The 15,246-nt window shown below is 33.9% G+C and overlaps 1 protein-coding gene across 1 annotated transcript in view; it reads right to left on the reverse strand.

The window, feature by feature from the left end:
* The window catches only part of CFTR (CF transmembrane conductance regulator), a 224,194-nt gene that overhangs the window by 176,778 nt on the left and 32,170 nt on the right, over positions 1–15,246 (reverse strand). Inside the window, 2 exon segments of the mRNA XM_016196929.2 lie at positions 6,196–6,304; positions 9,040–9,150. Of these exon segments, the coding sequence (XP_016052415.2) occupies positions 6,196–6,304; positions 9,040–9,150 (220 nt within the window).

Below are 15,246 nucleotides of genomic sequence, written 5' to 3' on the forward strand. Positions count from 1 at the left end.
TGGTGGTAGGGCAAACAGTATCTTCATCTGGAAGCTTTTAGAAATGCAGATTTCAGGATTCCACCTGAAAAGTTCTGAGATTCTACAAGTTAGCTTGAGGGAGGAGGGGGATCTGATATGCATATAAAAGTTTGCCCTTTGTCATTAAAATAGTTAATACTTATTTTTATGTTTTAAAATATTTAGTATTAATATATTACTAAATATTATTAAGTATTATTATTAAGAAAAAAATAAAACTAAAAGGTCCTCCCTATATCTACCGCCCCCAATCCGCTCACCTTAAATTCTAGCGAAAGTCAAATGTATTCAGTGATAACTTCGGTGCTTAGCTACCTAAATCAGAATCACCTGGTGACTTTTTCAGAGAAAACTATTTATTATCCCAGGGCCATCCCAGACCAATTAAATCACATTATCTGGGGTGGGGCTACTGTTAACTCTACAGATTGAAGTAAAAAATCCTTATGTTTCAAAGAAATCTGAACACCATGACTTTCCAAATCTTCTTGTTGCAGGGACTGGGGGAAGTGCAGAATGCTGTGGTAGCACTAGGAAGTACAGCCTGTGTGTTAGAGATGGGGGTTACAGTAGGAGGTATTTTCAGGATATAGAGTGAGTGTGGGGAGTATAGCATGTAAGTCACTGGTGGGGTTAGAGAAGCAGCTAAATGTGGGGGATAGTGAGGATGGGAGAGGAATCTGAAAAATAAATCATACATGACGGGCATCTAGAAGATTTGCCAGAGGTAGCTACTCAGGTGAAAAGGGCATAAGTAAGTCCAAGTGCCTAAGCCAGAGACTGTGTGCAGAATTCCCCCAAACACTCTCCTTTCTTTAACAGTATGCTTGAATTCAAACACCTAACCAATGTCTTTGTCAAAACATTAGGGGCAAAGATTTTCCTTTGTAATATAAACTAAGGGACTTGAGAGCTCTAGCAACATGAATACTAAGACGTCTCCTTTATGCCCTAAACTTCTTAGGGTTTAATGTATATAAGTAATTTGACCCAAGTTGCACTGACATGTATCATGATTTGATAAAAAGAAATATGCCCAGCGCTGCCTAGGAATCAAGAATATTTTTGAGTGAACACTTGTGAATTTCTTACCATAATAAATATATTGTGATAACCATATTCTCTCAGTAATCTGCTGACACAATTCTGTCATCTTGGCTTCCCTGTTTATCCTTAATTGACTCTCACACTCAGTTTTTCAACAGCCAGTTTCTCTTTTATGCTGGGAGTCTTAGGAGTTAAAGACTGTTGAAACTGGCTGCTGAGTCAAATGGAGAAAAACAAATACATAGTTAATGAGAGGCCGTAGCTAATGTGATTTAAAATTACATCAACATTGCAGAGAGACAAGCTCCTCATGATGCTCATGATGACATTTGTTTCTTTCTTAACCTTTCATGGTCTACAGCAAATGTTATAGTACTGTTTCAATCAGTACTGAAACCAATCAAACATTATACCACAATTATCCTGATTTACAGGGACTAAGAATGTATAGGACATTTTGAAAGTTTGTCTACCTTTTACCAATAGTGTTATAGCAACCTTAAGAATCCCTGCTCATTTCATGGAACTTAAAAATTACCAAGATGTCACACACAAAGGAAAAAAGGAATACCCAGAAAACATACTGTAAATAGTTAAATAGTGAGGCATTGGTATACTTTGTTTAAAAGTATAGTCTTATTGTAATGGCTAAATTTTCTCTCCTTTTCTTCCTGTAAGCAACAAAAAAACAACAACAATAAAAATAGAGTTACAAGATCAGATGCCCTGAAAAGTGGCACTCATTTTAACCACTTCAATAATTATGTAAATTCTTTAAGAAACAGTTTTCAACACTTTCACTACTTAAAACTGCATGGCTTCAGTGAAGCATTTTCTCTGTGACAAGGATGAACCAATGCCAATGTTAATTTTCTTCTCCATGCCTTCTCAGCATATACATTTCAGCTGCTATGCCATTGGTTCTTTTCCTCACCAATATTCCATTCATTATCAGTAGAAGTTGAGCCGGTGCAAATAAACTTTGCCCTTCGAATGTGCTGCTGGTTGCAGAACTCTAGCCCAAGGCTCAGATTAGCTCAGGAGCACCTCTCCTCTTACTCCGACCCATGAAAGGATTTTTGATTTCTTGTGCTGAGATATTTTTAAACTTGAGAAGTTTAAGAAACCCTTATGTTCATAGGCAGCTCAATTTGCAATAGCTAAGATCTGGAAACAGCCCAAGTGCCCATCAATAGATGAGTGGCTAAAAAAGCTGTGGTACATTTACACCAGGTAATACTGTGCAGCTGTAAAAAGAAGGCTCACTTATACTTTGGGACAGCATGGATGGAACTGGAGAGTATTATGTTAAGCGAAATAAGCCAGTCAGGAAAAGACAAGTATCACATTATTTCATTCATATGAGGAATATAATGAACAAAATAAACTGATGAAAAAGATAGATCCAGAAACATAGAAGCATGGAACAGACTGACAAATTTCAGAGGAAAGGCAGGGATGGGAGTGGTGGGGAGAGATTAATCAAAGAACTTATATGCATATATGCACAACCCATGGACACAGACAATAGTATGGGAAGGCCTGGGGCGGGCGGATGCGAGGTGGTGGGGATCAATGTGGGGGGAGGAAAGGGGACATCTGTAATAGTTTCAACAATAAAGATAATTTTTTTTTTTTTTAAAGAATAAGTCAGTCTTCCACACCCATTCCATTCTTCTTCTCCTTAAGTTTGTTTATAAGTTTGACCCTCAGCACTACTGGCTCTTGGGTGGATTTCACAGTTTCTCCCCTAAGTATATGTAAGTGAGAAGATTCTAGTTAATTCTCCTACCCTGCTTTCTACTGTGAACCTTCTTCAGATTTGCCCCTGAGGTGACCCAGTAAAAATCCTCAACCTTCAAGCTTTGATAACCTGTGCCTCCTGAGAAGGTGCAAAGAAACTCAACATACTCAAGACTGGTTACTTGAGTTGAGAACCTAAATATAACCATTATAAATATAGTTATGCAGCAAGTATAATCTGATGTAATGGAAGAGTCATAGGCTTTGGGGCTAAATAGACCTGGCTAGCATTCAAATTTACCATGTGCATGACTTTGGGAAAGTTATATAATTTTCCTGATTCTCAATTTCATTTTCTGTATATTAGGAGATTTACTAGGAGAACCAAGTAAAATAATCTGTATAAAGGCTTAATGCTGAACCTGGAACAGATTAGGTACAATAAATATTAAACTACAGCATATTTATTTTTGGGTCTGTGTATCCAAGGTAAAAAAATAACTTCAATAAATATGTTTGTGTATCATCTAAACGTTCATGTTTGGGTAAGTACTTTTGTTCACATGAAACTTCTAGGTTGATGGATAAATCATTTCACATGCCAGACAGAGAATAAAGGGGCTTGATAATTAGGCCTTTCTTCCAGCTTCTATTCAGTTATTCTTATATTAATTACTAGGAGTAGCATGTGATGGAGAACATGAGAGGAAAAATGTTTAGTTTCACCCCAATCTTATTCATACCATAACACTTGTTTGAAGCATTGTTTACTTCAATCCAACAATAATTTATTGAGAATGTTACACTCTTATATGATACAACTGGAGTGAATTGTACTTTTATACACTAATTCAAATACATAGAATATAGTCATTGAAGCAACCAACAAAACATATTTTCAAAAATTAAGTCAACAGAACCAGAAGCTATGTATAAAATTGTTTCCCAAAGCTCCAAGTGCTCTCATTGAGAGAAACTGCCTCAAAGATATCTTAAAAGATAATTATTTAACTATCTTATTCATATTTCTGAGCAAATTATTTTCACCCCCAAACTGTTGTGGGTTTCTATAAGAATACACAGAAAGGTAGGTAGGTAGATACATAGATAGATAATAGATGATAGATGATACATAGATAGATGATAAGTAGATGATAGGTGACAGATAGATGATAGATGATAGATGATAGATAGATAGATGATAGATAGATGATAGATGATGATAGATAGATGATAGATGATAGATAGATAGATACATGATAGATAGATAGATAGATGATAGATAGATGATAGATAGATAGATGATAGATGATAGATAGATAGATAGATAGATAGATAGATAGATAGATAGATAGATAGATGGATATAGATAGATAGATAGATGATAGATAGATAGATAGATAGATAGATAGATAGATAGATAGATAGATAGATAGATAGATGATAGATAGATAGATGATAGATGATAGATAGATAGATGATGATAGATAGATAGATAGATAGATAGATAGATGATAGATAGATAGATGATAGATAGATAGATAGATAGATAGATAGATAGATAGATAGATAGATAGATAGATAGATAGATAGATGATAGATAGATGATAGATAGATAGATGATAGATAGATAGATAGATAGATAGATAGATAGATAGATAGATAGATAGATAGACAGATAGATAGATAATAGATAGGTATAGATAGATAGATGATAGATAGATGATAAATGATTAGATAGATAGATAGATGATAGATAGATAGATAGATAGATAGATGATAGATAGATAGATAGATAGATAGATAGATAGATAGATAGATAGATAGATAGATAGATAGATGATAGATAGATAGATGATGATAGATGATAGATAGATAGATAGATGATAGATAGATAGATGATGATAGATGATAGATAGATAGATAGATGATAGATAGATGATAGATAGATAGATAGATAGATAGATAGATGATAGATGATAGATAGATATAGATAGATGATAGATAGATAGATAGATAGATAGATAGATAGATAGATAGATGATAGATGATAGATAGATAGATAGATAGATAGATAGATAGATAGATAGATAGATGATAGATAGATAGATAGATGATAGATGATATAGATAGATAGATAGATAGATAGATAGATGATAGATAGATAGATAGATAGATAGATAGATAGATAGATAGATAGATGATAGATAGATGATAGATAGATCGATAGATGATAGATGATAGATAGATAGATACATGATAGATAGATGATAGATAGATAGATAGATAGATAGATAGATAGATAGATAGATAGATAGATAGATGATAGATGATAGATAGATAGATAGATAGATAGATAGATAGATAGATAGATAGATGATAGATAGATGATAGATAGATAGATAGATAGATAGATAGATAGATAGATAGATAGATAATAGATAGATAGATAGATAGATAGATAGATAGATAGATAGATAGATAGATGATAGATAGATGATAGATAGATAGATGATAGATAGAGATAGATGATATATAGATAATTTCAAAAGCTGGAAGAAATTTTCCAGGAGATTATTTAGAGTAGCACAAAATGTTCTCGACATAAATGTGGTCAACTTTGTCAAGATAAATTTTTAAATGTATTTTTCTTGGTGTGCTTGAACTATAGATTCTTAAAACAATGCAAATTGTATGGCATCTCTTTGGGAGACACTAGGGCACTGCTAATTCTGCAAAGCATGAAGACCAAAATGAATATAAGCGCATCCAGATGGTACTTCACATCCCAAAGCAAATTTGTGCACAAGCTTTCCTTGAAGACTAAATAAGTTTCCAATTTGCCATTGCCTTTGATAGGTTATAACTGAGGATTCAAAATGAGGCTCTGGTACCCTGGCCTGGTGGCTCATTGGTTGGAGCATCATCCCATACACCAAAAAAAAAGGTTCTGGGTTCAATTCTCGGTCAGGTCACATACCCAGGTTCAGTGACAGATCCCCAGTCAGGGTGTGCACGGGAGGCAACTTATTGATGTTTCAAACCAATAAACATATCCTCGGGTGAGGATTAAAAAAATGAGGCTCTAGTGATATAAAAAATTAACAGATTAGTGTCACATTTGACAGCAGCTCAGAAACATCCCAGAAGGCACAAAGCCTGGTGATTTTAAGGCACGGTGCTCTCTTCACATTGATAAAGGTGTAGGAGACTAAGAAAACAAGAGTGCCTCACTGCCAAATTTTTAAATTTTGTTATTTTTCATTGAAACAATTCAGCATGCAGATATGATTTCAAAATATTACAAAGATTCATATATGTAACTGGCTGAATGTGACCTAATAATTATTTTATCCATAATAAATTTACAAATGAGATCCTTACCCCTAAATATAATAAGATTCCATAGAACATAAATCTCCAGAAAAAGCATCGCCGAAGGGCATTAATGAGTTTGGGATTTTTCTTTGATGCCAGCTCTCTGTCCCATTCTCTGCAAAGGAATAAAAGGTAGGACAAATAAGATGATTGAACAAATATTTGAGTTGTTTTCTTTTCCTTAACATAGTTTTGCTCACACAAGTACATCCAAGAAGATTAACCAAGTGACTAAAGAGATGAAAATTTGTGGAGACCTTCCAACACCAACGCTCAGTCAGATATTTGGCAGAATTCAATGCTCCACCATATATCAATTTTCAGGGAGTTGACCTCATGAAAAGGCAACATTTATTCATTAAGGAAAGGTTCTGGGCTCCTCAAAAGCAACACAAAATGTAGACAAGTAAAGTATGACTTATAAATAAGCATTGCTATGCTTGGGACAAAGTAAAAAAAATGAACAAATATTTTATTTTTCCCCATTCATCTCTTGATTTTCACCTGTTTAGAATTATAGTAGATTTTACACAATTTAACCATCAAATCAAAAACAAGATTAAAATGTCAGATGGATTTTTTTGTGGCTTAACATTACAAATACTTGGTAGACTTTGTTTTTAAATGTAAGGGTATGAAACAAATATCATCAGACTTAATTTTCAACTACTAAAGTCATTTCAAAGTAAGACTTTGGAAGATTAGAACAGAATAAAATTCTATATTTTCTAGTAGGAATATAAATTAAGTAGTCTGAAATTTTTGAAATTTAAATGTTTTGCTTTCTTTTAACTATTATAGGTTCATCAGCTGACTATTTTTAGTTACTGCCACTACTTTCTAGCCTCTTCCCAAAAGGGTAAACTATATATCTCTAAATGTTACCTTCATCTTCATTTTTAAACTGTACAGAGATGAAAAGTTTCATGAACCGCAGGCAAGAACTAGATAAATAACTAGATAAAAGCTTTGCATTACAGCAACAGCTATTCTTGTAACTATCAACCTACTAGTATTACAGGTAGTTACTCCAAAGAAGAACACACAACTGAGACTTGAAGGCAAGCTTGGTAATCTCTGTGCATGGATAATGGCTACTATCTGTAATGACTAATTACCTTATCCTCTCTCTCTACCTCCACACCCTTTTCCCCACTCTTTCACTCACACACGTGGGGCTTGCCTCCCATCCATGTCATTCAGTGGCTCACAATAAGGTAAATATGGAGGCAGACACAGCTTCTCCTTCAAAGGAAGAATCAGATGAAAAAGCTAACTAAACAGTTTCAAGGTGGGAAGAAATATTCAACACTGAAGTCGTGTAGAAAGATGTCATTTATTTCACAATTAAGGGGCCTCTCTCTGGTGACCTTGATCAGTGTGGTTTTAGGAACATGGTACACATGGAAACCATACTTTAGGGAGCTGAGTTGTAAACAAAAGGTGAACAAGTGAAAAGACAGGAGAGCAGAGAAGTATTAGCTGTGAAAGAAAAAAAAAGAATATGGGTAGCGACCTGAGGGAAAGGCAAAGCTGGGGAACTTTTTTTTAATGGGGGGATTTGAACTATTTGTAGTCTAAGAGAAGTTAGCAGAGATGTAGAAATTGGTCCTTTGTCTTGAAAATGTGAATTTTCTAATCCCACTAGCCTAATTCTTCAATTAAAATTTAAAAAGTAAGGTTTAATATCTTACTTTGCCTTAAAAATGTCAAAAAGAATTAGATGGCTTTAATGAAAATAAAGTAAACAAACTGCAAGTCTATTCAACTTTATTTTGGTGCAATAATTTAGTAGCTAATTTTCATTTTTATTATTTTTCTGTCTTTATTTATTTTTTGCTAATTCTCTCTCCCTTCTCCCTTTCATTTTGTATCAGACCCTGTGCTGCTGGCACAAGACCCTATCTAACTCATCCATAGACTGTGGCTGGTCCAAGGAGTGAGCCTGTGACTCCAGAGTCTCTGGAGTTTTTTACATTTGGCCAAGGGAAAAGAGCTCTGTTCTCTGTGATTTGTAAAGATATTAGCAAGGAGTTCTGAGGATCCACTGCATGGAGGAAGCTTGTCTGAGAACATAAAACCAACACAAGGCATATGCACCAGGTGATATTTGAGTCTTTGGTTCCTTTGAGTCCCTAAGGTTAGTTCTCTACCTAGGCCTTCATACAGTTAGACTATATGAGCCAATAAATTCCTTCTTTTTATTTACTTAAGCTGGGTTCTTTCACTGGCAATCAAAGGATTCTAACCCGTACTCTTAGAAAAAGGGACTTCTTGTAATGGGAAACACTGTTCCTGGGGAGGCCAGGATTGTACACCTTGGGCTAGAACCCTGGTTTCATCAATCATTAACTGGCAAATTACATCAACTCTATGAGCCTCAGTTTACTCTTCTGTGAGATGGAGATAATAATGCTTTCCTCCCAAGGTGGCTGAGAAGAGACACCATACCTGTCAGTATGTACTCAAAATTATGAAATTTTTATGTTTCTTTGCTATCCAATAGCTATTACCTTAAGATTTCATTTATACTCAAATATTATGATTTTGGAGGTAAATATACATAATTTCCTTCATAATAGATGTTATTTTAGTCTTCACAAAATCCATCTAATGTTCTTTAAAGATAGATAACTTCTCAGATTTTAAATATGTATTTTTCAGGAAAAAAAAGGCATTTCTTTCATCCTTTCACTGTTTAATTCCTAATTGATCAAGACTTCAGTAAGAAAATAAGATGCTCCTATTTTAAATATGCTATTTTACAAATTAAGACCTCTAATATGTCAGTTCCCTAAGTAATTAATAATGTTACTTTCTCCAACTAATAAACAATGTACATGAACATACCTTTCTAATGTTTCAGAGAGATTGTCAGCAGAATCAGCTGAAGGGATTTGGTATATGTCTGACAACTCCAGGCGCTGTCTGTACCCTTTCTTCAAAATTGGTGTAGTCCAGCTAAAATAAAGAGAAGGACAGATTGAAATATTTATGTGATTTTGTCTCTAATATAGACTTGGAATCTGATATCCTTTCAAATCTTCTGGCACATGGAGAAAGGTGGAGACATACTGTAAATATGAATAATATAAGTCAACCTATATATAAACACCAGGGATGCTTCATGTCTTATAGGACACATCTGTATAAAACACCAGCACCTATGAAATAATGTGACTGTAGATGGTAGAATTCTTCCTAGAGGGAAAAACAAACTGCTAAACATTCTGTATTAGAAGTGTTCTTCAAAGCACAGCCCCCAAATAACCAGATAGAGTTTATAAAGCTTGCTATAATTGCTAAAGTCAGTCTCTACTATTTCAAATATAAAATGACCTGTGAATAAGAAGGTAAACTCTCAATCAACACCCTTACATGATTTTGTTACCATAGCACATGATACTCAGCAATGAGCTATTTGTTTAATGAACTGTCTATATACAGCTGGAGGGTTAATGAGTAGTTTGTATCAGTTTGTTTACTTAATTATCATGTCTGAATTATTACTTGAGGATGGAGATCATAATTTTCTTATATTTTTCTTCTCAGTCTACATCATAAATAACAACTTATGACAAACTAGTGAAGCTTACCAGTATGGTAAATAAATAGGCGGGATACCCCAGTTATTTTCAAGTACATTGTTTCTAACTATTATGGACAAGGCAGAATAATCTTCACAGAGATAAGAAAATATAAAACGAAGAAGGAAAAGGAAAATGAGGGAAGGGAGGAGAAGAATTATGAAACAAATAATGTACAGAGAGAAGTTTCTAAATGAAATTTGAGCATTAAGATCTTTCTTGAGTGAAATTTCATTTACTGAAGGAATTGAACTTACAAGTAGTGGTCCCCAAACATAGCTCTTTCCCTTAGCATCTTTTTCTTTCTTCAGAGATGTCTAAAATTTTGTGACACTGAGACTTTGGTAATTTATAAAAATTCATGTTAGCTCCCAAAATCAAGAGTCCAGTTTCTTATTTACACTTCCTTAGTCTCCAGCTTTTTCAGTTGGCCCCTGCCCTATTCCTGATGTTTCTACAACTTGTCCTTCCTTAAAAGGAACTGAATTAGGGCCCAATTTGAAGGCTAAGTAATTTCACCAACCCTTTCTTGTCAAGATACCAATGAGTGACAATGTTTTAATGTGTCGGTTTTTTTCCATTAACTTGCAATATTTGCATCTTAACAAGAGCATTAGCAAAAAGGATGATAATTAGGTTTTGTCTTTATTGCCCAGTCTGGTCTATTGCTAATTTTTCCTAGAGAACAACAATGAAAATAATTGGGAACTGTCTGGATACAGCAATTAAAGAAATACCATGATAATGCAGTATCTGCAGTGGGCATCATATAGAAAGTGATGTCACACCCACCTGGTGCCATTCAGTATCAAACATAAGCATTGGAAGTAACCTTGGAATATAGGTGGCAGTTAGGCTGTGAAAAATTGAGGATAGCAATTTAGGATACAAACTCTATCTTGTTGGTTATAAGCCTTTGTAAACTTAAGCCAAAAAGTGAAAAAGTGAAGCAAGTGTTTACTACTATATGTGTGTGTATATGTATGTGTGTGTGTATACATACATATACACATAGTGTATATATACACACCATATATAAATGTGTGTGTATATATATGTATATATGTATATGGAGTATATATAGCACTTTCCAAGGAGCTTTCACGAACATTAGCATATTGTGATTTTAATTTTAAAATCTTGTTAGGTAGAACAAGAAGGGAATAATGTTCCTAATTTAAGGATAAAATGATGGAGGCTCAGAGATGCTAAACTTGTCCATTACTAAAGGCAAAAAGTATAAACTTTTACCACAGTCTTCTGACTTCAGTTCTTCCTTTACCATGCTCAGCTTTCCCTATTTAGGAAAATTAAGTATGGTGAGTTGTACAAGACAAACAGCTGGGAGGAGAGCCTAGAAGCAGGAAGATCAAAAGCTGGCAGACTGCAGGCAATGGTGTTGTGTGCTGGCAAATCTTTAACCATCCCTTCTCCAAGATAAACAAAAAGCAAAGGAAAAAAAGTGACATGTCATTTGCCAATTTCTCTGGTGTAAATAAATATTCCCACTATGACCAATTACAAGCCACCAAATGTGCAGTCATTAAACACATAGCTGGGAAGAGATATATGTTGCATATCATAATATAGAATGTTTACCATTCACATACAATGAGCATAAATAACCTTAATGGCATAGAAAATAGTAAGATGTAAAATAATTATGTAGTGATAACTTTTGAGTTTTTATTACCTTTTTTTAATATAATTTATTTAACTGTAAATTTAAATATATCTTTATTGATTTCAGTGAGAGGAAGGGAGAGGGAGAGAGAGGGAGAGGGAGAGAGAGGGAGAGAGAGATAGATAATGAGAGAATCATTGATCAGCTGCTTCCTGCACGCCCCCGACTGGGGATTAAGGCCGCAAACTGGGCATGTGCCCTGGCCAGGAATCGAACTGCGGTATCCTGGATCCTAGGTCGATGCTCAACCGCTGAGCCATGCCCAACAGGGCTAACTGTAAATTTAGATCATTTAATTTTTAATACTGATTGTGCTTAACAACCAGCTTACAAATTTCCTAAAAATGTAACAATAAGAAATGGCCAACTACAGCAGATTACTGCTGCAAATGGTTGAAAGACTCGGAACAGGCATTGAGGACAGAAAGAAAAGGTCTTATAGAAGATTTAGTAAAAGGGAAAATATATTCCGTCTCTTAATAAACCTTGCATTTCACTGTTTGAAATTATTAAAATTTTACACTAAAATTACAAATAAATAGAATTTCACTATTAATAAATACAACACTCAAAGACATTTTCAGGAAATTTAAAAATAAACTTTTCAACTCTTTTAAAAAATACATAAACATACATCTTTGGTCCATATCTAAGACCTGACAACTATTCCAATAAGTGAGTTTCCATTTCATTTTAGAGTAACACAATTTGTGGGCCGCCTTCATTCAAACAAACTTCCTGTGTTATCTGTGCCCATTTTAATATGTATGCTATACTATGATGTCTAGTTTTGATTATCAAAAGTTCCATATCCCAGCATCATCAAACCAAACATATTCAGTAGTAATTAAAACTCAAGTTAGCCATTTATAATCATTAATATAATTTAATATTTTGTGATAGGTTCACTACAGTAAACCTATATTTGTATTCTGAAATAGAAACCTGACTTAACTTAAATTATGAGAACTGAAATAAATTAACTTTGGCAATTACCAGAGTTATCTTAGCAAAATAATTTATTCTTTGAGGTTAAACCAGTAAAACTGAATGAAATTTCTGCAGCCTAAAGAAGTTTTCCATGCCTACTTCAAGCCAGTATTAGAAACACAAAAATTCTCAGATATCTACAATTAGATACTTTATGAAATATGAGTTACTATAAAACTCCAGCTACCGCTTCTTTTGAATAACCCTGAGTAGGTTAAACATACTTGGATAGAATTTAGGAATGTCCTGTCAGGATTTCTGCTTCAGTATTTCTTCAATTAGAAATTAATGCATGCCCTGGCAGGGTAGCTCAGTTGATTGGAGCATCATCCCGATATGCCAAGGTTTGGGTTCAGTCCCCAGTCAGGTCATGTACAAGAATCAACCAATGAATGCATATGTAAATGGAACAGCAAATTGATGTTTCTATCTCTCCCTCCCTCTTTCTATTTTTCTTTTTCTAAAAATCAATTTAAAAATGAAAATAAATAAAAAATTTAAGAAAAAAAGAAATGATTGTGTGTCCAAGTGTTTCATGAAGCAAAGCAAGTGCACCTGTAAAAACCAAAAGCAATAAACCCTATTCCTCCTCCTCTTCAAATTTGCTTCCACCATCTCTCCCTCTAGCTTTGGATAGATCTTTTCATTCTCCTTCATTCATAAGCAGTCATTATATATTGACAATAAAATTATATACTGGTCTACTTAAAAACTGTCAATTTCCAAAGCTCTGGCCATTTCTAACAGAAACTAGCTAATCATTGATTAAGAGGCAGTAGGCAGCCAGCCGGGTGTGGCTCAGCGGTTGAGAAAAGACCGAGGATCCAGGAGATTCGATTCCTGGTCAGGGCACATGCCCGGGTTGCGGGCTTGGGGAAAAAAAAAGGCTAATACCCCAGATACAGTATTCTGTTTACTTAACAATGAGAACCTTCAGGTTTTATTGAGGAAAAATGCAGTCACTTCATTTTTAAAATACCCGGGGGGGGGGGGAGAGATGTAATTGTATTTAATTAGTTTCATTTTATACAAAACTTCTAAATTTTGTATAAAGTGACCTGTAATTCCTTATAACAAAAAGAAATTTCCAATTATAGCCACTATTAAAGCCTTGATTTTCACAGAATCTATCCCCTTAAACCCACATAACTAAAGCTTATAATAATTTTTCCATTTGACATTTGTTTTTTATTAATCCAACAGAGGCATCTGACACTTTCATCTGCTAGAATTTAAGATGAAAGTCAGGTATCAGATATGTTTAGTTCAAAATAATTTTGTTTGTATAAAACAATCAGGCTTCCACAGTATTTAACATTACTTGTTATTTAACTAGCCAAGTAAAATGAAATGAAATAAAATTGGGGCATATACAAGAAACAACCAATGAATGCATAAATAAATAGAACAGCAAATATCAGTTTCTGTCTCTCTCTCCCTCTCCCTAGGTCTCTCTCTCTCTAAAAATCAATTTAAAAAATGAAAATAAATAAAAAATTTAAGAAAAAAAGAAATGAATGTGTGTCCACTGGTTGCATGACACTTCTCCCAAATACTAACAAATTCTTACACTCAAAGACTAACAGCCTTTTTCCTTTTTTGCATGAAATAATAAATACTGGAGGAACTAAGTAGAAATTACACTAAACTAATTTGTGTAGACAAATTTAAAACCCTAGAGGTTTTCTCATTATCCAATATATTTACCATGAGATTTAAATAACCAAAAAAATCTAGTCTTAACTAATGAAAGTGTTGAACTTCAGGCAGAGGAAAGAGGGAGAATTGTTAGGATAAAATCTGGTAATAAATCTCAAACTCCTGCAGCATAGCTCTACCACTTTGCTTTAGTTATTTAGATAAATGGCTATGATGGGGCAAATCAACTTGACCAGAAGTCATCTCATTTCTATAAGGATTTTTTAAAACCTTCAAATGTCACAGTTGTTTCATCAGTTTAGATTTGATGTTATCTTTTAGTCAGAGGTATTTTTCTCAATGAATTTTAGTGAAAATAAAACTAAGAGTGGCATCTAGCTCTCAAAAGTCCAGTGTAAAACTTGTAGGCCTCAAGAATGAACCCCAAAGTCATATCACTGGAGTCAGGGTCAGGTTGGTGAGTCCTTATTCTCTGTTTCCACAAGGTATTTAAACAGTATTTGCTACTTATCCATAAAACAGTGAATTTATAAGCAATAAGCACTTTAGTCCACTGGATCACCTTTAGGAAGTACTTGCTTACTAAAAATCAGCCAATTTTTTGTTGGAGAGTTAATTACTCATGAGGCTCTAATATACCAAGAGAATCAAAGTTCATTTTTTCTCTCTAGGTGAGTAAACAGTAAAGTAAATATAGTCCACAAATTTCAGAAGATCTGGAAAGAATTATTTGCTGCTCAACAAAAGACTACAAAACAATTCTGAAAAATCTTCTGGAGGACCAGATTTTAAAACCATACAGGCATCCTAATATAAATTAATTTAACTTCATGCTTAATGAATCCAAATATTAAATAGAAAATCTATCTGCCTACTTTACAAGAATACTTCTAACTATAAATGTATTAGGAATGTAAGTATATTAAGCAAATTTCTAGAAAGATATTTTCTTTTGTGCTTACTTATAATTTTTAACAATGGGCATGTATGACTTTGGAAATAAGAAGGAAGTTCTTTTTATTTAAAGAACAAGGTACATATAATTATAATTCATTACCTGCTAAGGCTATCTATGAACCTAAACCTTCTGTTCAAATATGTTCTAACTCCATGATTCTCATATAATGATCACTATCA

The sequence above is a fragment of the Miniopterus natalensis genome, chromosome 10, assembly GCF_054644295.1.
Source record: "Miniopterus natalensis isolate mMinNat1 chromosome 10, mMinNat1.hap1, whole genome shotgun sequence".
Classification (NCBI taxonomy): Eukaryota; Metazoa; Chordata; class Mammalia; order Chiroptera; family Miniopteridae; genus Miniopterus; species Miniopterus natalensis.